Below are 26,673 nucleotides of genomic sequence, written 5' to 3' on the forward strand. Positions count from 1 at the left end.
CCGCGAGAGAGGGCCTTTTCGGTGGCAGCCCCACGATTATGGAACAACCTCCCCAGGGAAGTGTGCTTCCCCCCTCGTCAATTTTCAGGAGGCAGTTGAAGATGGTTTTTGTTTAGGATTGTTTAGAAGTGATTTAGTTTTTTATTGACTGGCAGTCCTAATTGGAGTTTTTTAAATTGTGGGCTTTTTATGTGCTCTTTTAATAACTGTTGTTTTATTTACATGTAAAGCCAGTTTGAGTTCCGCAAGATAGAAAGGCAGCCAATAAATGTTTTTAATAAATAATGAACGAATAAATTCCCTGCCCATCCTAGCGGCTAGCAACATCAAGTCCCGAAAACATCTAACCAGCAGTAGGCAAAAATCATTGTATGCGCTACGAATCCAAGCAATTTGCCATCCAGGGTTCTTTGAACTACGACAGGCCCCCTGGGCTGGGACCTGGTAGGTGAGGGGCAGAGATACACCCCGACCCAATTTGGTGGGTGACCAGACAGGGCCGGCCTATCTGGAACCGGTTGGCTTTTCAAACACCTGACAGGATGGTATCAGACCAGAAGAATATCAGCTGCCTGGCAAATTTACTGCTTTCTGGCAAATAACGGGGGTTCATCGTGTGGGCGGGCCCCATATACAGCTTTCTGTTGGTACCGTTAGTGGGACCCCGTTTAAGGTCTGTGTACAGAAGAGTCCAAGGGAAAGGGGGACCCTGGCGTACGTGAAGAAGAGGGGAGGAAGCTTCTAAAAGAGCAAATTCAGGCAAAAGCAAAACCCCAAAAGGAAACATACATACAAAACGGGAGTCCCGGGCGGGGCGGGGCAGGTCGGGAAGCTAGAGCTCCTGGCTGCCGAAGTTTTTGTTTGTGGCCGTGTACATCTGAGTCTCGAAGGCACGGACCTCTTCCAGGGACATGTCTGAAACACGCAGAGATGCTCTCAATCCTCAGCCAAAGAAGGTGGGGAACGCGGCGGAAGGGCGCGAGGGACGCGGAAGCCCACCGACAGCCAAGGACCTGTCCTTGACACGAAGCGATGCTCGCGTGGACGTTCGGAGCCTGTTGCCGCTGCGGGAGGCCACGTGCCCACATGCCCAATAGGCGAATGGCATGGTCCTTCGCATGCAATTGTGCCGCTCTAGGCAAAAAAAAGGGTTCCCGCTTCTTGATGGAAAAAGACCCCTGGGGTATAATGCCCAATGTGACACTCTAGAATTGGTAATCCATCATCGAGGTGTGGGGGAAAGGATACCACACACTCAGGACTCCCCCCACCCCTCCACTGCACACACTGCTTCTGGTTGGCATACCCAAAACAGGGACTCGCCCAGAGTCACAGCAAATGGCCTCTTCCGATTCTTACGATAACGCTAAACCTTTTCAGGGCATGAAAGTTACGTGGCCCTCAATATTAACTGAAGTGGGGAAGGGGTGGAGGTGAGCCTCGGGTCTGGGAATTTTGAGAAAGCCTTTGAGCATCTTTCACCGCTGAAACAGTTGCCAAGGCAACAGATCAAAAGCAGCATCAGTTACTTAAAAGGCAATAGCGTCCTGGCCTCTCCGTCTCTTTCAAGAGGTGGGGGCAGCTAGGACAGCCGTACCTTCGCCCAGAGAAGTGTCCGCTCCTTTAAAGGGACGGTTTCACGCCCCTCCAACTGTTACCCGTGGCTTATGTCTCTGCCTCTGGAGACAACCCGGCTCCACCTGGGAGCGCCCTGCTAACGGACCACCGAAATCTTTCGTTTTCTGAACCACGTGCATCAGAACGGATCCTAGCCTTAGGTACGGCCCGATGCAGAGGCCACGAAAGATCAGAAGAAGCTGAGAGCTGAGCCATTAGTATCATTACGCAGGAAAGAGAAGGGGAGAGAGAGGTGACGTTGAGAAACCCGCGCCTGAAAAAAGGGGGCACTGTCTCTGAGCTTCGCAGTCATCACGGGATAAGCTACAAGCGCCTCCGCTAATGTCAGCACACTTGACTGGGAAGAGCGCAGGCTCTTTGGGCCCCGATACGAAGAAGAAAAAAACGTGTCCAAAAGAACACACGCAAAGCAACAGGTTGGCATACCTGGAACAGGGACTCACACAGAGTCACAGCAAAAGGACTCTTCCCAAAGACCACTAATTCTTAGGCTTACAGCAAACCTAGCTAAGGAAGGGCGGGGAAATGGTCAAAATGGCCGGGGGGACTCGTGATCCCTTTAGCCAAGCTTCTGCAAAGGATACTCCATGCCACCAGGTGGCGGCAAAGCCAAACAGAATGCTAGCCTTGCAGTGCGGTTCCTTGGGAGGGGAGGCAGCCAGAGTCCTGTAAGAGCAGTAGGCTGGAGCGGGACAGACGACGCTACCTATACAAGCTTCCTGGTCATGCTCAGGCCTGATTCACACATGCAGGACAGTGAGGGCGGAACAAGGTGGACAAATGGACGGGCTGCGGAGGGGGGGGTTCGTGGAGGTTGAGCCTTTTCAGACCCCCCCCCCCCCCATGTTAAATAATTCCCTGCGAAGCGAGCAAAGAGAAAGGGGTAAAAGATGGCTCTCTGCTTTCCTGGTTTTCTAGTTGTATGGAGTTTGTTTTTAACGCAAAAGAAGATTCAGAACTGGGATTCCCCTCCCTGTACTCTGCAGGAGTGCGATCCATTGTTAAATGCCCTCCCCTGTACACACTTCCAGGAAGTAAAACCAACTGGAACGGTTCTAGCCCGGTCCATTCTCTGCCGTACCACTTTTCTCCGCGCTGGGAGGCTTTGCCCCCACCCCCTAAAAAGAAGTGCATTCAAAAATGTGATTTGTCCGTAAGTGGCCGTGAGTGATTCGCCGCTTATCTGGCTGGGATCTGGTGGGAAAGACCTGTGAGATCAGCCCCACCCGAGCAGGTCAGACTATTTACACACGTGCCCCCAGCAGGATCGGACTGGTCGGAAGGGGCTTTGACGGCGCCGCCAAAGAACAGGAGACAGAGGAGGTGCCAGTGGTGGTCGAGTGGTCAGTTAGACTACGATCTGGGAGACCCGAGTTCAAATCCCCCCACTCGGGGGAACGAGGGTCTTTCTTGGCCTAGCCTGCCTCGTGGTCTCGTTGTGGAATGGGGAGTGAGATAAAAATGCTGTAGGAAGGCAGAGAGGCTCAGAAAGGATCACGGAGCTGCAAGGCAGAGGAGCGAGGTTTAAGGGAGGCGGGGGTTAGTGGTGTTAGCCAAGAAGGACAGGAGTTCTCAGTCTGGCTTTTTCTTACCCCGTCCCTCAGCTATTCTACGTCTGATCTAATCCCTTTACCCCCATGTACATTTGGGAAGAAAAGGTGTCTTAAAACGAAGGGAATATCCCCTTCCCAAGAAGCTAGAGAGAGGAATTAATCAGCTCCGAGTAGCCGGAGAGTTGGAAGCAGGGATGGGAGGGCAGACATTTCGGAGGCTGGGCCTGAAACGGCTATGACTGCCACCCAAACTACGGGGAGAAATCGGGACCCTTCAACAGAAGAACCGGTCCCTTCTCCAAGGAACTCCAGCGACACGGGTTGCTTTGTTGTTGTTGTTTTGATGTGAAACCTGCCAGCGCCAATCAGGCGAAATCTTTCGATGGGCACTGCCTTTGCCAGATCTCCTTCCCCAAAACGGATCCAGCAGCACCTTGCTGGGTGCCGAGAGATCGGTTCCAGGAAAGAAATGACAAGATTCTGAAACTACAATTCCACAGCAGCTGGAACACGGGGACACAACTTAAGAACGCCGGCCGAAGATCTGGATACCTTTTAACCACTCATGGCCAGTGGTAAGGTGATTTTTCTGGTTAATTCAGCGCACACTTAAGACACGAAGCAGAGGGCTCGAATCCAATGCCCTCGAAGCAGAGGACTCGAATCCGACATTGTGAATTTTGAGCCCTGGATAGGGGCAGGGGGGAGATCATCCCAAATAACGACCACCACAAAACTTGATCACAGCAACAGAATTGATTGACTTGCAGGGCTACTGTCCTGAGGGTCCCAGTGGGAGAAAAGAACTCGGGAAAGGGCAGAAAGATTGTTTTGTCAGGTGTCTGATGGGCCGTCTTTACCTCCCTCTTACTCACAAGCAACCAAGAACATGCCAATGGGCTTACTCACCACACCACTCATCCACCCAGGCGAAGGCTTGCCGGTGCCCGATCAGCAGGATATCCCGAATGACCTGCAAACCAAAAACTCTGTCACATTTCTGAACGCATCTTGAGGAGGGGAGGGTCGTCTGTCACTATTTGGGTGCTGATCTGAGCAACTGTGGCAGATGAGATCCCTCCCAAAGCAGCCGGGTTAATCTTGGATGACTGACTAAAATGTTACAGATGTTGTACCTTGGAGATCTGCTACCTGTCAGAATTAGCCTAGGCAAGACCAGTGGCTTCATGTGGTCTAAGGGGGCGTCACAGGCACTAGCCAATGAGAGCTGAGCACTTCTGACACTGTGATCCACAAAGTTCCAAATGTCTGGCTTTGAACACCTGAGGACAAAGGGCTTCCAAGCACCTCACCTTGTGGACAAACTGCTCCACCCGTGTCTGCAGCCCCCACACTTCAAACTTGACCGTCACCAGCTTGTAGGAGCACATAATGGGGTGGGTGTGTTCCCGCCAGCCCTCCCGCAGCGGCCCGCGGCCCGTCTTTGTCGAGCTGAAATACCGGAGATCCTGCCCCCGAGCCAAAAGAAGAAAAAGCATTGTGGGGCCAGAGCTTGTAAACCTCAAATATCCTTGGAAAAACAACAACCCAGGGCTCATTTTCCAGATGCAGCACAAACAAACCACTTCCAGCTGGCAAGGGCGAGCTCCTCATTTTTTCTCTTTAAACAGATCTACAAATCTAAATGTGACCCAGCGGTCAGCTTACGCAAAACCATTGGCAAGTTCTATAAGTAGAGTTAGTTGGTTTCCCTTTTAGCACCGAGTATATTCATTTCTCATGATGTTGAATCCTAAACTCTAGGACAATCAGTCCCAAACTTCCAGTAGTGGGACCTCCTTTCCCCTCCCCGCCCCCATGAATAAAAATCTGAAGCACATTTTGCTTCCATATGAAAGATGTACTTTATTACTTTTTAAAAACTACTTGTCTCCAAAAGAGCTTGCCCTTCTGTTTCTGCAGTTTCCTAGATATGATATTCACCTTGGTTAGAAGCAAGAATCGACAAATAAGCAGCACCAAGACTCAACAAAAAAAAACCTCAATTAGAATAAAGTATAGCAAAAGACTCTCTATAACTGTCAAGTGCAATATGTGAAAACATTATCAAAAATGCAAATATATACCCCTTGAAAGTATTAGCAGTCGGTTGGAGAAACTGACAAGTATTATTGTAATACGGGGTTCACCCCTCGGATGTTTTCATGGACTTCTTTGTGTTTGCTTTCTGTTTTGTATCGTGTTCATATGGTTGTAATTTTGTATAGATAGTTTAGTGGTTACATGTGTAGTGTGTATATATTTGCAATTTTTGATGTTTTTCACATATTGCACTTAACAATTAGAGTCTTTTGCTATACTTTATTCTCATTGAGTTTTTTTGTTAAGCGTGGAGTCTTGGCGCTGCTTATTTGTCGATTCTTGCCATTATCTTGCAGCACTGGTGGAGATTTATTGGTGCTCCTTGGTTAGAAGCAAGCAAATCTAGATCAGTGACATAAAGAGAGGCAACAGGTACCTCGAACAGTTCTGCTGTGTCTGCATAATAGGATGGACTGAACGCTCCGAATCACACCCAATACAGAGACGGGGGAGAATGACTGAAGCCGCTCGGAAAGAGACCGCGCCAGAGCAGTGACTTATCCAGAGGCACAACGGGAAGGCTCGTCTGCATAGGGATGCTTTGGGCTCGCAGGAGTCTTTTATGTTATCTTTCAGGGCATGCAGTTTGGTAATTACTGCTTGGTGAGCTCAGGGTTACCTGCAGGGGCCCAATGCCCCCACCTCGCCACTGCCATGTTTGGAGGCTGCCCGGCAGGCACAGGACACACTCCCTAACTATCAGCACAGACAGATGACATCCCATACATGAAAGCCATAGAGAGATGCTGACTGAAGGAAGGAGTGTGGGCAAGCACAGGGGTACAACGGGCCGACGACCTTACAGGTGAGGTGCAGGGAAAGAAGAAGAGTTGGTATTTATATGCCGACTTCCTCTACCACTTAAGGCAGAATCAAACCGACTTACAATCACCTTCCCTTCCCCTCCCCACAACACCCTGTGAGGTAGGTGAGGCTGAGAGAGTGTGACTAGCCCAAGGTCTCCCAGCTGGCTTTGTGTGTAGGGAGTGGGGGAAACAAATCAAGTTCACCAGATTAGCGCTGCATTGCAACGGTGGCTTTACCACTCAAACTGGGAGTCTGAGCGGTAAACAGGCCCCTTGCGATGCGGCGCTTCCGGGTGTAAACCGGAATCGTCGTGTTGCCTTGGGCAGGCGCGCGTGCACGCATTGCCCGCCGATCCCCCCAGTTGATTGGCGGGCAGCCAGGTGGATTGGCGGGGGGTTTGTCCACCGCCACCCGGCACTTGGCAACCCTGCCCATTACACTGCTGTTACCTCAGGGCTCCGGTAGTAGCGCTCTGGGATTTCATCGAAGGCAATGTCCAGGAATGTCACTTCATGGTCCCCCAAGATTTTTTCGCTGTGGAAGATCTGCAGAAGAAGAAGAAGAAGAGTGGGTTTTATATGTAGCTCCTGTCGTGCCATTCTGAGGCTGCTGAACAAGAGGCCCAGTGAAGGGCACCCCCCCACTACCCAAGCACTTCAACTGACTTACATTTGCGTTGTCTCCGCAGTTATCCTCGTACTTTGTTTCTATGTAGATGGAAAACTTGGGCAGAAACGAGCACTGCGGAAAGAAAGAGAGGGCGCGTTTCTACATGGACGGGCGCGGACAGGGAAGAGGAAGCGAGGCCCGCGGCCCTCCGGGGACTCCTGCTGACTTCTAAGGGCCTGTTGACCCTTTAGCACTGGGGGTCAATGCCAATTCTATGCCAAGAAAAACTCAGCCAAAAGGCCAAACCAAACCAAGCCAAAAGGCCCATTATCAGGCATCACTGATGCTAGTAGGGTAGTCATGGGGAACGTTCACGTAAGACACCCCTGAAAACCAAGCCAAAAGGCCCATTATCCTACGTCACTGGTGCTACTTGGGTAGTCATGGGGAACGCCCACATAAGACACCGCTGGAAATCTTGGCCCAACCAACCCTCTGGCTTTCAAATGTTTCTTAGGCCGAGAGAGGAAGATGGGCCCAAGGCCCCGTAGCGAGATGAATGGAAAGCCAGGATTTGAACTCAAGTTCCCCCCCCCCCGCCAGTCCTAGTTCCATATTCTGAACCAGGACACCATGCCGTGGGCTGCGTGAAGGGACCGGTCTGCACGTCTGAACGGTTCACCCTCGAAAGTGGAAGAGGCGCCGGGTCTCGCGAAACTTTCCGCGGCTCTTCCGCAATGACTTGCTTGCGTTGGTATGCGCAAGCAGGCGGTCCTAGTTGTGCCTTTATTTGCCCAAGTTCCCTATAAACCCCCCCTGATCCGTTTACGCCATTTGCTGAAAGGGTGGAGTCGGCTGGGGGCGGTATGGGGATCGCGAGGCATTGTCCAAGGAGACCAGCTGGGAAAAATCAGCAGGGCGATCCCAGCTAAGCGGGTGCCGTGACAATCTCCACAAAACATTTTTTTTTAATTAGAAAAAAGAGGAGGAGGAGGGTCAGGACGAGAGGTACTTCAGCTCCAGCCAACTGGGCAAAGGTTGCGCCATTTTAACGAAGCAAAAGCTTTCCAACTGACGTCAGGGCTGCAGGCTATTTCTCAGATGGAGCCACTCGTAAAGTTTTATAAAAAGAGATTTTTTTTCCCCGGTCCAGGAAACGGAGGACAAAGAGAGATGACACAATCCAGCAAGGGTTGCATGCCTCGGCTGCGGGAGGCTATCCCCCGCAAGCCGTACAGAAAGCTTCCTGGCCCTGCTGTCCGCCAGGACTCCCGCCTCCGCCCGGCTCATGTTTCTTTCCAAAGGACTAGAACTTCATGAGGCTGACAGGCGGCGGATTCGAGGCGGACCGAAGGAAGAACCGCCACCAGCAATTAGCTGAATTCACTCGCCGACTGGGAGGTAGTCATGGCCACTAATTTAGATGGCTCGAAAAGGGGACTAGGCAGAGAGTGGCAAAACTGGAAGTTTTAAAGGTTGTAAAACACTGGCTGACAAATGCTGTTCCCACCCCCCAGAGGGAATCTACTGCCACCCTCTCTGCTCAGGGGAATCTTCTTGGGAGGGGGAAACGGAGGAGCCCCAAATAGGCAAATGCCGGGCTACTTACTAGAGTTGCCAACCTCCAGGTACTAGCTGGAGATCTGCTATTACAACTAGGGTTGCCAACCTCCAGGTACTAGCTGGAGATCTCCTGCTATTACAACTGATCTCCAGCCGATAGAGATCAGTTCCCCTGGAAAAAATGGCTGCTTTGGCAATTGGACTCTATGGCATTGAAGTCCCTCCCCAAACCCTGCCCACCTCAGGCTCCACCCCTAAAACCTCCCACCGGTGGCAAAGGGGGATCTGGCAACCCTAATTACAACTGATCTCCAGCCAATAGAGATCAGTTCACCTGGAGAAAATGGCCGCTTTGGCAATTGGACTCTATGGCACTGAAGTCCCTCCCCAAACCCCACCTTCCTCAGGCTCCGCCCCCAAAATCTCCCGCCAGTTGCAAAGAGGGACCGGGCAACCATACTACTTACTGTGTACTCTGAGCCAGCAGCGAGGCAATTCCAGGAATCCGAGGCACAGTGAAGAGGAACAAGACAGGGAGAGAGAGACTGATGAGATGGGGAAGAAGGCCCCACAGCACACGCAAATGGATTTTTGCCAACAGTTTAATACTTGCACAAAATGGGGTGTGTGTGTGTGACCAAACAACAAGGTCTGTTGCCCCCTTCTCCCTTCCCTGCTTCGAGGCTTCCTTGAGGGCCCAGGCTGACCTTTGGCCTCATCCATCAGGACTCTTCTTTTAGGACATGAGGGTAAAGCTTGAGAGAAAGGGGGTGGCCGAGGCTTACCTGTGATAGTGTACGGGTAGTAGTTCCAGGCCTTCTCGGTGATGTAGAATATCCGCGGCGTCACGGCCCGCGCCCAGCTTGGCAGCTTGCTGCATCAGGACAAGAGAGCAAAAAAAAAAAGCAAATTAAAAGGGTGACACAGTAGAACACAGCTAGAACATCTGCTTGGCATGCAGAAAGTCTCAGGTCCAATCCCCAGGGCCAAGTCGCAGGTGATACTAGTCATGATGCATACGTATTCTCTCCAGGATCAGAGGAGCATGCCTATTATCTTAGGTGCCGTGGAACACAGGCAGGACAGTGCTGCTGCAGTCGTCTTGTTTGGGGGCTTCCCAGAGGCACCCGGTTGGCCACTGTGTGAACAGACTGCTGGACTTGATGGGCCTGGGTCTGATCCAGCAGGGCTTTACTTGTGTTCTTATGATATGAAAGGCCACTGCCTGAGACCCTGGAGGAGATCCACTGCTGGTTTGCATAGACAAGACTGACCTTGATGGACCGAGGGTCTGATTCAGTAGAAGGCAGCCTCCTGGGTGCTCATGCGAGAGTGCAAAATGGCATCTTTTAAACGGTTAACATCGGCACATCGAATACGTATTTCAAATGTTAAATACACAAAGCCTATTTCAGAGCTGGGTTTCAAAGAAGTAGCTGCTGGGTTTTAACATTTTCCAGTTTCAAACTGCAGCGATACCATATTCAGAACTCGCTCCAATTTCCAGATCAAACTTGAATATCAAGCAGAAGCTGGCAAAAGATGCTGGAATTCAGGAGATTTTGCCAGCAACCTCCTCCATGAATGGCAGCCTTTGATTATGATAATTTTTTTAATTTTTGGAGGTTTTTCTCGCTTACACACAAGCAGATTTTGCACGGCACGCAGTTTAAGAATGAATAGGTAAAGGCGCTTGGGCGAGACAGCTAGACGTGACCCCCCCAGGGACCTCTCGATTTGGAAATTAAGCATCTCTTGTATTCCACAACCTCTCTCCGGCAGATCTTCTACTTGCAGGCAGCTGAAAGCAAAGCAGCCGCAGACCATACATGGGCCAGGAGAGAGGAACGGTGCGGCTCTTTCGCTTTGCTTAGAATTCCACTCCGCTTTGAAAGGATTTGGTCGAAGCTCTCTCCTGGCGCTCGGCTTGCCAGCTACCGTCCCGCAGGGTTTTGTGCCAACCTGACAGCGACCGACGGAGGGTGGCGGAGTGGGAGCAACTCAGCATTCCCCCCCCTGCTCCCCAATCCAGTTTTGCTCTCTATAAATAGCATCCCCCGAGAGGAGAATCGTGAGAACGCTGTCTAAAAATATCGCCCCCTCTCTCGCGGCGACGGCTCCCGCGGCGGCTCACCAGCTCGCTCGTGTGCCGAGACGAGGCAAGGCCTGGAGGTCCAAGCTGTTAGTGTGACGAGCGGAGGCTTCCAATGCGTTGGGCCACTGGGCAACCCAGCGGGAGCAGGGAGAAAAGGGACAAGCCGGCAGCCCAAGAGAGATGTTTTCAGAACAAAAATAGCCCAGCAAGGGGAGAGCAGGACAAAATGGGACTCGCAGCAGAGAGAAGCGAGCAGGCAGCCTGATCTACGATTCTGTTAAGCCCATTTATCCAATAATGTATTCAGACCTAGGAAGTGGGGGGTAAAAGGATTGGTAGCTATTTGCAAAGACAAAGAAGACTGAGAGGGGACACGATAACCATCTTCAAGCACTCGAAGGGCTGTCACATTGAGGATGGTGCCGAGTTGTTTTCTGTTGCCCCAGAAGGGCAACGGGTTGAAATTAAATCAGAAGAGTTTCTGTCTAGACATTAGGAAGAATTTTCTAACAGTCAGAGCGGTCCCTCAGTGAACATAAGAACATAAGAAAGGCCCTGCTGGATCAGACCAAGGCCCATCAAGTCCAGCAGTCTGTTCACACAGTAGCCAACTAGGTGCCTCTAGGAAGCCCACAAACAAGACGACTGCAGCAGCATCCTGCCTGTGTTCCACCGCACCCAAAATAATAGGCATGCAGGTGGAACAGGCTTCCTCGGGAGGTGGTGAGCCCGCCTTCCCTGGAGGTTTTTAAGCAGAGGCTAGATGGCCATCTGTCAGCAATGGTGATTCTGTGACCTTGGGCGTTCATAGGAGGGAGGGCACCTCGGCCATCTTCGGGGCATGGAGTTGGGGTCACTGGGTGTGTGTGTGGGGTACTTGTGAGTTTCCTGCATTGTGCAGGGGGTTGGACTAGATGACCCTGATGGTCCCTTCCAACTCTATGATTCTATGAGAACAGAGCCAGTTTGAGAGCCACTGCAAGAGGCAGCGGACGCTCCTTGCTATGCTACAAAGCCTGGTTCAGGTAGGAAGCAATAAAGGTGGTCTTCCACATGGCAAGATGCCTCAAGGTCCCTGTAATGCCTGTCGATTCTGACAGCTGCCATAAGCTCTCCATAACAGAGCCCGCTCAGGACAGGCACTGGCCTGCTTGCGTGCCCTCCGGAAGGGCCCAGCTTCTTCTCAAAGGCAACAAGTTAAGGGGAGGGGCTGTGGCTCAGTGGTAGGGAGGGGCTGTGGCTCAGTGGCATCCGCTTGGCATGCAGAAGGTCCCAGGTTCAACCTCCAGCATCTCCAGTTAAAGGGACTAGGCAAGTAGGTGATATGAAAGACCCTCTGCCTGAGACCCTGGAGAGCCGCTGCCAGTCTGAGTAGACAATACTGACTTTGATGGACCGAGGGTCCTATTCAGTATCAGGCAGCTTCACGTGTGTGTTCATGTGTTCACAATAAAACAAAGTTTCCTTGCTCCTCTCAGACATTACGGGAGGTTGAGCAAACGAGCAGGCAGACAGCTATCCGGCTCATTCTAGCGAAGCCGGGCACAACAGGAGGGGGGCTTTCGGCACACAACGGGAGTTGCTGTCACAACTGAGGGCTGCTGCCGTCACTCAGAGGCTTCCTCATTAACGGCAGCTCCTTTGGGGTTCCTGGGAGAAACAGATCACCTGTCTTGAAGAGGGGCAGACGCTCGTGATGGCCACCTGCCAAGCCGGCCGGGTTCTGCCACCCCACATTTTAAAAAGCAAGCGTCAAACCAGGTGAGCCGGGCACCCCGCAGCCCAGACAACAGCCTGGCTTTATCGATCCAATTAACTCTGGCCTCTCCCAGGACATCAAGTGGCATCAAGTGGGTGCTCTCGGTGGTTCCAGATTGTTCTCGAGGGGAAACGGTGAGTCAAAAAGGAAGAGAAGATGAGCGGCAAAGGTGATGGGATATTGGGTGCGGGGAGAGAACTCTTCCCCTCCCTGACAGGGAACGTAATGTGTCACAGGAGATGACAAGCCGCCTTCTTGAGAAGCCCTGAGCAATGACAAGATAATGATGATGGGACCCAAAGAACGACTCATGACAGGAGGATCGCGCACTGTCTCGGGGATTCAACGGGACTCGGGATCTCAAACTGTGTTAGGTGATACTGGCCGACCCCTTGCAGGGGTCAGAGGAAGCGAGGGGCTGTGGCTCGGTGGCAGAGCACCTGCTCGGCATGCAGAAGGCCCCAGGTTCGATCCCTGGCACCTCCAGGTAAAAAAAATCAGGTAGTAGATGATGGGAAAGACCTCGGCTTAGGATCCTGGTAAGCCGCTGCCAGTCTGAGTACACAATATTGAATCTGATGGACTGATGGCCTGATTCAGTATAAGACCGCTCTGTGAGTTTAGAGGAGGACAAGGAATGATACAAGAGCTATAGATGATGGGGGGGGGAACCAAAAATTGGACAGAGCACAGCTCCATCTGTAGCATCCACAGGGTTAAGACCCCTTTCCTTCCTACATGGCCCCGAGGCAAATGGAGGCAGCGTACATCCGCTTTCTTGTCTGATTCAGCCCTCGCAGCCTTGCCAACATCCACAAGTTTCCAAGAAAGTCTGGGGCTGCTGAGGGCGAACGGGAGAGGGCGCAGGGGGAGAAAGGTAAGCATCCAGCCCCCGAATCGTTAAGAAGGAATCCTGTGCGCACCTAATCAAAAGAGTTTCTGTCTAGACATTAGGAAGAATTTTCTAACAGAGCGTTTCCTCAGAGGAACAGGCTTCCTCGGGAGGTGGTCAGCTCTCCTTCCCTGGAGGTTTTTAAGCAAAGGCTAGATGGCCATCTGTCAGCAATGCTGATTCTATGACCTTAGGCAGATGATGAGAGGGAGGGCACCTTGGGCATCTTCTGGGCATGGAGTGGGGGTCACTGGGGTGTGTGGGAGGAAAGGTGGTTTTGAATTTTCTGTACAGTGCAGGGGGTTGGACTAGATGACCCTGGTGGTCCCTTCCAACTCTATGATTCTACCTCATAACCAGTGATTCTAGGACATGTACCTGCTGCAAAACGGGCAGCCAGTTTGCAAGAACTGATCTGCACAGTAGGAATGCAGCAAAGAGAACATGTACTTCTCCCGCCTGACTGTACACACACACACCACCCTAAGCAATAGCCCTGGGTTGGGAAACGGTCCCGTGCCTGAAGCGGGGCTTACAGCAAAGGAGCTGAGTCAGGCGGAGGCAGCTCTGTAGGAGGCAGGGGTGAACGGGTGCCCACGCGGAGGAGTGCCCGCTTTTGTCTTCTTCCAACAAAGGGTGGAGTTGAGTAATTGTCAGAATTAGTGACAAGGTAATTGGAAAGCTGAGAACAAACGGGCAAGAGCTGAAAAGCATTGAGTCAGCGAGGCACCGGGGATATAGCTGTGGCTGAATCTCGAAAGGCACCCAAAGCTAGCATGGTAGAGGCCTCCAAATCCCATAGGTTCCACCCCTACGCACACCTCTGCTTTGAAATAAACCCAAAGATCCAGTTGTCAGGGTCAAGGGCAACGAAGAGCGGGGCCTTTCCCCAATGTTTCTTAAGCGAAACAACGTCAGCACACCTCAGTCTTCCACCTGTAAGGGGCGAGGGTGGCCCGACGCAGATGGCCCAGGCGAGCCTGATTGCAAAAGCGAAGCAGGGTCAAAAGCCAAGCAGAGTCTTCCTTGGGAGACCAGCAAGGAAGTCTAGGGGGTTGCCCTGGCTAGCCCGCTCTCGGGGGCTAAACAGGGATGGCCCCGGTTAGTCCTTGGATGGGAGAAGCCAGGGTCGCTACGCAGAGGCAGGCAATGGCAAACCACTTCTGTTCATCTCTTGCCTTGAGAACCTCACGAGGGCTCCATAGGTTTTGATAGCACTTGCCACACACAAGGGGTGGGGAAGATAAAGGAGCGCTTCGAAGGATAGCCGCATCAGCATCAAATCAAGAGAGCAGGGAAGTCGTACGCAATCGTCGTTCAAAGCAACCGAGAGCAGCGCCCAGCCCCACTGCTGGGCCTGAGCCACGGGCGGCTCTCGAACCCGCCCAGCGTCCCCCGCTCACCTGGACAGGTGCACCCGCTTCTCCGTGAACTGGCCCTGACCGTGGACGGGGTCCTCGTGCGGCTCGTTCTTCACCACCTCCACCCCTTCTCCTTTGTCGCTTTCCTGGTGGCTGTGCTTGCTGATGGTGTAGAGCTGACCGACTCGGTACTGCAAGGAAGCACAAAAGCACATTCCCCTTCGAGTAGCTGGCGGGATCCTAGGGACCCAGAGCAAGGGCAGGGGAGGGTGGAAAAACCTGGCCAGGGGTTATGGTATCAGAGTAGAACAGGGGGAGCCTCAGGTTCAAGCCTCGCTGGGCCTTGGGCCAGTTACTCTCAGCGTAACCTACCTCACAGGGTTGCTGTCAGGACAAAACGGATGAAGAGCGAAGCATGGTTTTAGATGTAATGTACTGAATTTATTTGTTGTGGTTTTAATAGTCTTAAATTTTATTGTGTTTTGTGTTTGTTGTTAGCTGCCCTGAATCCTTCCATACAGGGGGAGGGCGGGATACAGGTATAAAAAACAAACGTGCGAGGTTCGATTTAGCTGCCCTTGAAATACTCCTTGACGGAGCTATCCTCCAAGAATAAATCTTGATAGCCTTTTTTTAAAAGGGCAACTAAGTGAGCAGCCCTCGACCCATCGTGCGGCAGTGAGTTCCAGAGGTTAATTCTGAGTCATGTAAAGAAGCACTTTCTTCTGTCTCTCTTGAATCTGTATATTTCATTCAGTGAATCTGAATCCTAGTGATAGGAGACAGGAAGAATTTCTCTTTCTCCACCCCATTCATAAATCACTACTTTTATAAAGGTTAGCCTGCCCTTTTCCCAAACTCTTTTTTTTTTCTTTTAGCATCTAATTTTAATAGTAATTATGCATGCAAATTAGTTCCATCCTGCCAATCCCTCCTCTGTAAAGCTGCATAAAGGATGTTTTTGAGCTTCTGTTAAAAATGCCAAAAAATATATATAGCCCTAAGCAGAGTTTCACCTTTCTGAGTCCATTCATGTCAAAGGGCCTAGAAGCTTATAAACCTGCCAAGGAATGAACTTCAAGAGACTAAACTGTCAAACCGGAAGGACACCAGCTTTCTCCCTGCCACGACCTCCATAGGTGGCCTTCTCCAGGGTGCCCCATAGCCCGTTCTTTTCAATATGGTAGTAATAACAATGATCTACCTTACAGGAACGTTGTAAACCTCACAAAGATAATCAGAAGCCCTTGAAGACTCCTAACCGCTATTCAGATGTTCGTATTGTCATTTTAACAGATAGATGATAGATAGATAGATAGATAGATAGATAGATAGATAGATAGATAGATAGATAGATAGATAGATAGATAGATAGATGCTTTACTGTTCACTTGTGCTTCAGATCCCCCTTCAACCTAGGGAGGATCCCAAAGCTTGCCAAATGCTCAGATCTATTTTTATAAGTAGACTTTTGCAACGCTTCCAATTGAAAGGGGGGGGGGGAAATCTGGAGTTTCACCACAACCAAGCAGGCAGGAATATAAGGGTGTTAAAAGTCAAAAGCTGCCTCCCACTCCCTCATCTGGCAAGTTGTGTACTTGCCAATTCTTACCTCACTCCACAGACCCACTGAAAAGGCGAGGGGAGCGGGGGGGAATCGATGTGTTTGTATCACTCCCCGCACTCAGAAAACCAGCATCTCAGGAAAAAGGAAAAATGGAAGGGGGCTGCTTATTTTTCTGCATGCAAGAGTACCGTAAAACTGTTAGTCGAGGGCTGCTACTAGAGAGATTCTCCGAAGGCAGAGTCTCTCTCTCTCTCTCTCTCTCTCTCTCTCTCTCTCTCTCTCTCTCGTGTCTTTTCCCCTACCCCTCCTCCAAGGAGTTCAGGGTGGCTCCCTCCATTTTACCCTTAACAACAACCCTGTGAGGTAGGTGAAGCAGAGAGGGGCTGGCTCGCTTGAGGGCATCCACAAAGCTTCATGGCCAAGCGGGGACATGAACCCGTTTCTCCCAAACCCTTCTCCGACAAGAGGAGCGAACAGAAGAAATAGACGAGAGAGATAAAACAAAACAAATCACCAAGGAGCCAAGTCCTCAAAAGAAAAAAATCCCTGTGACCATTAAGCACGGCACACATTGACTCAGTTTCATGGGATGCTGGAAATGTATACCCCCCCACCCTTGTCTCAAAACTGTAGCCCTGCGCATCCTTGCGTGGTGGAAGGCGTCATGTTCAAAGGCAGCTGGCCGGCGCCCACGCAGGCGGAGTTGGCGCATCAGTGTGGCATTAACCCCCCGACACTTTTAAACACAACAACAGTTGAGTGGGACCACAGGGAAGAGGTGGCTGTGGTTGGGTTGTTGTTGTTTTTACTGCGCTCCTTGTCATGTTTAAACAGAAGGGGGCTTTACCATGAGATTTAGGCCCCTGGCTGCCTGTTGGTCCTCTGACCCTCCATTTCCGATGGGGAGCATCTCTCGTTTCTCCATGCTGTGGTTTCGTACACATGAAGACACGACCCCTGAGGCCAAACTGGCAGAATCCCATTAACAGACTGCTTATGGGAACAAAGGGGGGGGGTAACCCACCCCCTGGCATAGGCGCCCAACAGTGGCAAGCCACACCATTTTGCTCTTCCACTCACGGAACCAAGGTAAACCCCTGGGGACAAGTGGTGTGGGGGAACATGTCATCAAGAAGAGCTGGGCTTTATATGCCAACTTACAATCTCCTTCCCTTCCTTCTCCCCACAACAGACACCTTGTGAGGTCGTCGGGGCTGAGGGAGTTCAGAGAGAGCTGTGACTAGCCCAAGGGCACCCAGCTGGCTTCACATGGAGGAGCGGGGAAGCCAACCCGGTTCACCAGATCAGCCTCCGCCGCTCATGTGGAGGAGTGGGAGAATCACACACGGTTCCCCAGATCAGAGTCCGCCGCTCCAAACCACCGCTCTTAACCACTACACCACGCTGGCGCTCTCAAATATAAGTAAATAAATAAAATAATCGCGGAACGATGACTGCCCATGAATGAACCAGCCAGCACTTCTAAGCTTAACGTACTTGGATACCTAGGAACCCCTTGCTTTCCTTGCTAGGGGGCCCGCCTGTAGAAGACCCCATTTGGACAACAGTGCCCGGTCACAGACAGATCTCCGGCACGTCACGGACGGCAGATGGGACTCAGAAGCCGCCGGCAGGCCCGGCTGCCCCCACTGGCAGGCTGGCTGCCAGACCCGTCCCGTCGGCAGCAGGCAAGGTCTCCTGGCCCGGAATGTGCTGCGCGCAGCAAAAGGGCCTCTCGCACGCACGGGAGACTCCATCCCGAAGGAAGGTCAAGGCCGGAGCAGGCGAGGGAAGCCCGGACAAGCCCGGCTGACAGGCGAGCGGTGACCTTGGCTTCTCCAAGACGGGGTAGTTGCCAGGGCACTCGTGTTGTGTTTACTTTTAATCCCCCCGCCCTTCGGTTGAAAACAAAAACCCTCTCTCCGGGCAGTTTGCAAAAGTTAAAAATACAAGCAGCGAAAGAAAAGAAAAATGCACGCCACCGGCCGCCAAGGGCAAATTAGAACATCCATCAAACCTTAGGGCTAGGGTTGCCAGTTCCCCCCTGACCACCGGTGGCAGATAGGGGGGTAGGGTGGCCAGATCTAGGCTGGGAAACTCCTGGAGGTTTGGGGATGGGGCCTGGGGAGGACAGGGGCCTCAATGGGGCACAATGCCCTAGAGACCACCCTCCAAAGCAGCCGTTTTCTCCAGGGGAACTGATCTCCGTGGTCTGGAGATGAGCTGCAATTCCGGGGGATCCCCAGGTCCCACCCGGAGGTCGGCATCTCTACTTAGCGCCCTTTGCTCGTGAGGGACAGAAACTTGCTTTTTTTTTTAAGAAGAAGAAAAGAGCAGCGGACATTTTTAGCGCAATTCACTGACCGACGAGGAAGGTCACCCAGAGAGGAGAGCGTCCCGGCAACAAGCAAGGTGTATAATTTGATGAGTTCCCACTTGCATCTTGCCAAGTGCAAACAGGGGTGTTTTGCTGGCCCCTTAACCAAATATGTGAAATTTTTTTTTTTTGGTCAGCATGGGAAGCAACGAGAGGTTGTTTTACTGACCGACCGAGTGGGGCCAGACCCACAGAATAAACACTGGCTCCCAGAAAGCCGTCAGGCCCCTGCAAATCCCGAAGACTACAACCAGGCTTGTTTGCTCAGCCCCGACAAGAAACATTGCCTGTGCTGAAAGGAGCTACTTTTAGCCTGGCACGTGGTGAAGAGGGACTGACTCACCGACCATCTGGCATCCCCAGCCGTCGGGCCGCGCTTAAGGGCCAAGGCAGGGCCCCCTCATCTATGAGCAACGCCAAGGTATAACCGTGGAACGAGGGTGTGAGCCTCAAAAGGCCTCTGAGCACGCCCAGGACCTTTTGTGCAGGGACGTTTCCCCGCGGTCACCCCCGCCGACTGCTTCGGGGCTTCCTTTGGATTATGCATGCCTTTTCCACCCCTCAGAGGTCGCTGCCCGTGTTTCCCCGACGCGGTTTTAGCCAGGATCTGCAAAATGCGGGGGAAATGCAAGGGGAGAGCAAGATGACCTCTGACGGCCGGATAAGGCATGCATAATCAAAAGGAAGCCCTGAAGCGGTCGGCGGGGGTGACCGCTTCGGGGAAACGTCGCTGCATAAAAGGCCTCAGGAGCGGCTTCACCTCCTGCGGTCCACCCAGGCCGGCACATCTGGGAGGATAAGAGACGAGAACGCGGGCGAGGAGGCGGGGTCCGAAAGCAGCCCCGGGGGAGTTGGAGGCAAAGGCGGCATTCGAACCCGGGGCCTCGTGATTCCCCATCTCTAAAGCCACCGAACACCATTCATGGGCTGAGGCGGCCGCACAGGTCAGACGCAAAGAGAGCGCTCCCCTTGTCGGAAAGAAACTCGCGCGTTTGCGGAGGGATGCCTCATGCCGGTTTCCCACAGGAGCTCTTTCACACAGACTCATACCTGTGTGGAATAGTACAGCACCTCCCTACTCCAGAACGGTAACATGTCAATAATGCGTGTTAGAACGGGCTCTCAGACGTTGATAAAAGAACGGGTAAAAGCTCGAAAGGATAATACCCCCCTTTTCCTGAAACTGAGCTATATTGCTCCCCCCGCCTACAGAACAACAAGCAGGTAGCTTTTATCCTCGGTTCTGCAGGTGTGGGAGGAATTCGGGTATCTGCAGAAGGAGGGGGGGGACGAGGAGCTCAGAGAAGTGACGGGCAAATCTCACCCACAGACAAATCCATGTGCTAACACAAATTATGGAGAGGGTTGAGCCGATGCGACTCCGGGTTTTTTCCAAATTGTCAAATGCCGCCTCCATTTATAAATGATTTTTTTTGGCACTTAAAAAGCATTCTTTGGCGCCCACTCGCAACTGCCTTCACTTGCCCTCCAGACACGCCAAACCTGATTGGCTACGCGGCGCCATCACGTGGGTCCCGTCCGCGTGATCCCTGACTGGCTAGGCTCACCCCTCGGACAAATCTAGGAAAGGGCGAACAGGCGCCAGTAAACAGGGGCTGGGGAAAAGGCATCGAAACGACACAACAGTATCAAACTGGACCAAAAAGGCTGAGTGCGCCGGCGGTGTGTAGTGGTTAAAGCACCGAACTAGGACTGCAGAGCCCTGGGTTCAAATCCCCACTCAGCCACGAGGCTCAGTGGGGTGAGCGGTTCCTCAGTGGAACAGGCTTCCTCGGGAGGTGGTGAGCTCTCCTCCCCTGGAGATTTTTTAAGCAGAGGCTAGATGGCCATCTGTCAGCAATGCTGCTTCTGTGACCTTAGGCAGATGATGAGAGGGAGGGCATCTTGGCCATCTTCCGGTCACTGGGGGTGTGGGGGGAAGTAGTTGTGAATTTCCTGCATTGTGCAGGGGGTTGGACTAGATGACCCTGGTGGTCCCTTTCAACTCGATGATTCTATGAGGCGGTTCTGGTTTGGGTTGGGTGTGCATGGATCGAGGTCACGTCACCTCCTGTAAAACAGCAAGTCTCCTGCTCACAGTTTTTCCAAGGATGCAAAAGAGACAGCATTTAGCAAACTTTCCTAGAGCTCTTTCTCAGCTCGCGCTCGGGAAAGGGTGCTCCAGGCGAAAGACCTCGCCAGGAACGAAAACGTGACTTTTGCACTCGATAAGTAGGGCGGAGGAGGGGGAGAACTCCACTCCAACAACGATCCTGCACAATCATGATCTTCTTATTTTCCTGATGGCTCTCGTCGCTGTCCTAATTGCTAGAAAGATGCTATTTGCACTTTGTTGAAATTGTTAAAATGCTCCAGGGATGTTGGCACAATTTTTTTTTTTTGGTCTGCTTGCACGGCGCATTAGTAATCAACATCCCTCCACATTCCCCTGGAGCGTGCCGGGAGCACAGCAGAACTGCCGAGAAAACCCCCTTCGTGCAGCTCGATGGCTTGAGAGCTGCCTTCAGTTATGCGCTCCTTTGCAACGCGGTGAAGACGCAGGCCATTGGCGCACGTTCGAAAAGCGTCGAGCTGCCCCACACGTGGGAGCCACGCCTATCTTTGTAACTCCACCTCTTTGTGGGTATCAGCCAACCCCACGCTCCGTCTCTTGGTCAGGCTAAAAGTGCGACAGATTGTCGAGAAGCGGCTTTTAACGATACGGACTCAAAAAAAAAGTCCATTCTGAAAATAAATGCAAGTAGGTTTTCCAATCGCTGTGACTGCAAACATTAGCGATTGGCAAACCGTTTTTCTGGGTATGCCAGATAGAAATTTGGGAATAAATAATACCAATAGTTCCTTTGCCAGGTGCCCTCAATAAGTTAACTCTGCTTCTATCATGGAATCATAGAATCACAGAATCATACAGTTGGAAGGGACCACCAGGGTCATCTAGTCCAACCCACTGCACTGTGCAGGAAATTCACAACTACCTCCCCTACTCCATGCCCAGAAGATGGCCAAGATGCCCCCCTTCCATGAAATGCCCAAGATCATACAATCAGCATTGCTGACAGATGGCCATCTAGCCTCTGCTTCAAAACCTCCAGGGAAGGAGCGCTTACCACCTCCCGAGGAAGCCTGTTCCACTGAGGAACCGCTCTAAACGGTTAGAAAATTCTTCCTAACGTCTAGATGGAAACTCTTTTGGTTTAATTTCAACCCGTTGGTTCTGGTCCGACCTTCTGGGGCAACAAAAAACAACTCAGCACCATCCTCTATATGACAGCCCTTCAAGTACTCGAAGATGGTTCTCATATCCCCTCTCAGTCTTCTCCTCTCCAGGCTAAACATACCCAGCTCCTTCAGCCTTTTTACTCATAGGAAAGGTTCTAGTCCTCAGTCCAACCACCAGCTAAGAATCAAATCCCCGCCAAATCTCTGCCCCTTTATCTCGGGTGCCAAAACATTTCGGGCAGTGCCCGCCTGTGCCACCCAACCTACCTCTGCTAGTAATGCTCGAGAGGCACCTCCAACTAAAATCTCACACCCTGCTCCGTTCCAGAGGAAGGCACAAAATTCTCTGGAACGAACTTCCCCATTCTCTCTCCCCCCACACACAAAAAAATGAGTCATCCGACGTTGAGGAACAAGAACACCCCGCTGGCACCTGCCTCTCCAGGAGCTGCCGCTGTGCCGACACGGCACTTCACAGATGACACGTCCCAATTTGGTTTTTAAACTCCCCAGCACCAAAATGAGTTTGCTGGCCTCCACAGCCGTACAAAGAAAAATGGGCAGCTGATTAATTTTTGGCAAGCACCAGACGGCCATAAGGAGGCCCAGGGAGAAGGGTTGCCATCTCCGGGTTGGGATATACCTGGAGATTTTGGGGGCGGAGCCTGAGGAGGGCGGGGTTTGGAGAAGGGAGGGACTTCGATGCCATAGAGTCCAATTGCCCACGCGGCCATTTTCTCCAGGGGAACTGATCGCTTATCGGCTGGAGATCAGTTGTAATAGCGGGAGATTTCCAGCCACCACCTGGAAGGTTGCAACCCTACCAATGAGGACTTTTTAAAAAGACATGTACACTAGGTGCTATACAGAAGTGGCACTGACTCAGCCGGGGGGGGGGTGCTACAAGCCACGGGACAGGATTGCAGCCCCCTGATACTTCACCATAAATCTGCCACTGACTGTAGCCTCTGCTGGTCAGAGGTGACCCTAGGGTTGCCAGGTGGCCGGTGGTGGCAGGCAACCCCCCCCCCGGCAATTCGCCCCTCTGCCCGCCGACCACCTGAGGGTCGGCGGGCAAACGTGCACGCCCAGGGGACCACAAAACGTGCTTGCACAAGCAATACCCTTGTCCTAAATGTGGGGCTCCGTGCTGTGGGGGCTCACCTAGGCTTACCGGGTTCCTCCTCTGCTCCGGCCCCTCGCACAATCGCACCCACAGCCCCATAGCCTCTCGCCGGAGCAGAGGAGGAACCCTGGTAAGCCTGGGTGAGCCCCCACAGCACGGAGCCCACATTCAGGACAAGGGTATTGCTTGCGCAAGCACATTTTGTGGTCCCCTGGGGGCTGAAACACCCCCACCCCCGGGCACAGCCTGCAAGGGGTCTGCCCTCCACATGACCAAGCTGCTCCACACGGGCAGCAGAGGACCGGCTTTGCACCTCCTGAGGCCGGCCGAGTCCTTCCCCCCTCCCCTCCCCTGCCTCCGCCCTCCCAGCGCCGGCCAGCTCTCCCTCCAAGCTGCCGCTGCATACCTTTGGTTTCCGTTTCTCCACAGACCTGCCTAGGAGGAAGTTTCCATGACGCACGCTGCCACGGCAACTGCAGCCTTTCACGTGAGGAGGCAGGAAGCTCTATGAGCAGCAAAGCCCGGGAGGCCCGGCGTCAAGCTGACCCACAGATTTGCGGGGGGTGGGGGAGGAGGAGAAGAGTCCGAGACAGGAACCTGGTTTGCCCCGTCCCTTTCCGGGCCCTCTCTGTCTCTTGCCCTCGGCCCAAACGTTCACGCGCATCTCTGCCCGCCACTGTTAGTGTAATGGTTAGGGACGCGGGCCAAGATTGGGGTTCGAACCCCCACGCTGCCCCGAAGCTTTGTTAGGTCAGGCCTCGGTATCGCTCTCAGGCGCAACCACCTCACAGGGCTGGGGTGAGGACAAAACGGGGACGGGAGAGCCACACGCAGCAGCCAGGAGGCCCCAGAGGTGGGCTAAAAATGGACTATGTACATCAAGCCAGGCTCCGCCAGGCAGCAGTAACGTTTGCTAGGGAAGCGTCTGTGAGGATGAGGGTTCGTTTCCAGGCCCTACAGCCCCATCAGCTGCGGCAAGCGAGCTAAGGGCAAGAAAATCTATGTGTGACAGGTGCGATCGCTCGACCCATCTCTTGGTCACAATGGAGTGTGACTTTGAGCTGATGTAAGGCGTAGATGTCAACGGATCAAGGACAAGCAAAATTTGCAAAAAAACCATTTGCATTCCGTCAAAAGGGAACAAAATGCAAAGGTTTGTTCTCCCACGCCCCAATTTTGCATCGAAGAGTTCATTCCCACTGCAAAGTGTATAACAACTCACACAATTCAGACTGGTCAGGAAGGGAGACGAAAGGAAGTCCACATAGTCCAAACAGCGAGGAATCTGGAACTTCTAGCTGGGAGGGCCAGATTCGAGTTTAACCTCCCTAGCTATGGAGTCGTACAGCACAGGGCGAACAAGAAAAACCTCAAGAGACTTATACAGGGAGGGAAAGCGGATATCAATTTAACACCGTGGTGGTTCACTGGGAAGTATTTATTGATCGACTAAAACACCACCGTCACGTCCAACCAATTGCATGCACTCTGAGAAAAAGGGTTGGTACTTCTCAGGGTTGCCCAGCCTTCAAGCGGGGAGTGGAGTTCTCCCAGAATTACAACTGATCTCTAGAGTACAGAGATCAGAGTACAGAAATCAGTTCCCCTGGAAGAAGAAGAAGAGTTGGTTTTTATATGCCAACTTTCTCTACCACTTAAGGGAGATTCTCTACCACTTAAGAGAGACTCAAACCGGCTTACAACCACCTTCCCCTCCCCACAACAGGCACCCTGTGAGGTAGGTGGGGCTGACAGAGCTCTAACAGAGCTGTAAGTTGCCCAAGGTCACCCAGCTGGCTTCGTGTGTAGGAGCGGGGAAACAAATCCAGTTCACCAGATTAGCCTCCGCAGCTCATGTGGAGGAGTGGGGAACCGAACCCGGTTCTCCAGATCAGACTCCACCGCTCCAAACCACCGCTCTTAACCACTATACCACGCTGGCTCTCCGCATACCTAACTTCCTTCCCGGTTAACCCGTCAAGTGGTTTATGATCACAGCCGTGTGCATCGGTTTATTTTTAAAAGCAAGAGGCTAGACCTCATGGTCATGAGGGCACGGCCCATAAGGACCAGCCTCAGAAGCCAGAGAATTGACTCGGTCCCATTTCCCGTGGAAGGGCACGTGGGTTGATGGAGCCGGCTTTCCCACAAAGCCATCCAGCCTGGAACTTAAATCCAGTTAGCGTGATGAGACTCGTCAGCGTTACCGTGGCACGGCAGTGTCTCCAACGGCCAGCCCCTCTGGCCATCGCGATAAGGAGAAAGCCTCTTCCTGACTCATGCTGAAGCAAAAATTATCAAAATAGCACAGTTGGCACGGTGCCTCGTGAAAACAGTGCTGGGAGCTGGGGTGGGGGGGGACCCACAATCCAGCACAGTGCACGCAAACACCAAAACAGCTACCGTTTCAGGATAGTGGCGTAGGGCTGAGAACCCCGGCCCTGCGGCCGCAAGCGGCAGGGATCCCTGGAAGGAAATAAACCCTCCCTCCGTCGCCCGCCCGTGCCAGAGCTGGATAATTAAAGCAGTGGTAGGGAGCCAACACCTTTGGCAGAGTGTGAACTCTACATGCGCTGATCACTTTGTCTCCCCCCTTGTGCCGTGAAGTGAGTGCCGGTTGTATTAGAGAGGGCGGCTTAAGGGGCTACCGATCTGGAATCCAGCTCATGCTGAGGTGTGAGCCCGTCCCATTGGTCAGGGAAGGCACAAAGCCAAGCCTCTTCACCCCCACCCCACCCTGCAAGATTAAAATCTCCCTGCATTTGGAAAGCGAAACACCAGGGTACAACAATCCCCCGATATTAGCTTTCTATTTGCAGAGAAGGGCCAGGATGCTTTCCAACTACCAGCCTCTGACGTGATATGTACATGACCTTCTTTGAACAGCAAAAGAAATCTACCATGTCCGTCAAAGCAGATTTCTATCTGTTAACGGGCAAGGGATTGCAAATTATCTAGAAAGCTCTGTACAAGACGCTCGCCAGCTCTTTGTTCTTCCGGGTTTGGGTCAAAGGGGAAGACCAGATTATTTCCCTTCGCCCAGGGCTCAGGAGCATGTGCAGAGTTCTCAAACATTAACATATATCCCCCCACCATGCAATGCAAGAAGTGGCGTCTTAGAACTCAGGATATATTCTCGAACAAGTCGGATTTCCGCCACAGTTCGCCCCAGCTACAAAACGGGAGAATTAACAGACCAGCCCTGCTTCGATTGGTGAGAAACGGCAACGGGGGTTGCCGACCCCAAGCCAGCAGCGCAGAATCTAAGAAAATCCAGTTTGGGGTCATAAAGGGAAGCGGCCACAGTGCAGCGCCTACTTGTCCCATTTCCTGCATGCCCAAAGTCCTGGGTTTCATCTGCAGTTAAGCAGAATCTTGCCCAGCAGAGCTGGGAATGAGACCCTGGAGGGTTATAGATGGTCAGAGAAGACAAGATGAAACTCGGAGGAGGGCCGGCAGTCTGGCTCGGTAGGAAACAGGGTCTGTACAGTCAATATTTCATTGGTAAAAACGGATACAGCGAGATCCGAATGGGAGACGGAATGGGGACCCCACCGAAGAGGAAATAAACCGAGAAGAGCTGGGTCCAAGCCCAAAGAAGGGCCGCCAACGGACTGACAAACAGGACGAACGCTATTAGGTACGAGGTTTGAGAGATCCTCCGCTGAACAGGACGCACCCACAACCCAACCAGGGCCCGGCCCTCCCCAGAACCGGCAGCCATTTACCTCTTCCGTGGTGAGGGGCATGCAGATTCGGTACTCTTTGACCAGCATGACGCCGTCCCCTTGGATCCGGTTCGCCCGTCTGGCGAAAGGATGGACGCTCTCGGGATGCGAACGCGGGATCTTCACCGACCGAACGGCCCCTGAGAGCTCTTCGGGGAAAGGCGCATCCTGCGAGGGAGACAGGAATCCCCGAGGAGGGGTTGGGGGAGAGACGTTAGGATGGAGCAACAGGTAACTCCAGGGACATGTCTGTCA

General features: G+C 52.6%; 1 protein-coding gene across 1 annotated transcript; it reads right to left on the bottom strand.

Annotated features, from left to right (window-relative positions):
• Positions 1-812: 812 nt before the first annotated feature.
• Positions 813-26,461, bottom strand: LOC130492574 (cytoplasmic phosphatidylinositol transfer protein 1-like). The gene is made up of 9 exons (XM_056866332.1): positions 26,419-26,461; positions 14,423-14,571; positions 9,059-9,147; positions 8,741-8,748; positions 6,771-6,842; positions 6,551-6,646; positions 4,505-4,660; positions 4,101-4,164; positions 813-915 (listed from the first exon to the last, which is right to left on the bottom strand). Exons 1-9 carry the CDS (start codon positions 26,437-26,439, stop codon positions 833-835), a joined length of 738 nt encoding a protein of 245 aa, XP_056722310.1. The 5' UTR covers positions 26,440-26,461; the 3' UTR covers positions 813-832.
• Positions 26,462-26,673: the final 212 nt, after the last annotated feature.

The sequence above is a fragment of the Euleptes europaea genome, chromosome 21, assembly GCF_029931775.1.
Source record: "Euleptes europaea isolate rEulEur1 chromosome 21, rEulEur1.hap1, whole genome shotgun sequence".
NCBI lineage: Eukaryota > Metazoa > Chordata > Lepidosauria > Squamata > Sphaerodactylidae > Euleptes > Euleptes europaea.

Coding starts and splice junctions, on each gene's coding strand:
- LOC130492574 (XM_056866332.1), bottom strand. CDS start 26,439: ATGCCCCTCACCACGGAAGAG. Junction 14,572..26,418: donor TGCCCCTCACCACGGAAGAG/GTAAATGGCTGC, acceptor GCTTCCTTGCAG/TACCGAGTCGGTCAGCTCTA. Junction 4,165..4,504: donor TGGAGCAGTTTGTCCACAAG/GTGAGGTGCTTG, acceptor TTTGGTTTGCAG/GTCATTCGGGATATCCTGCT.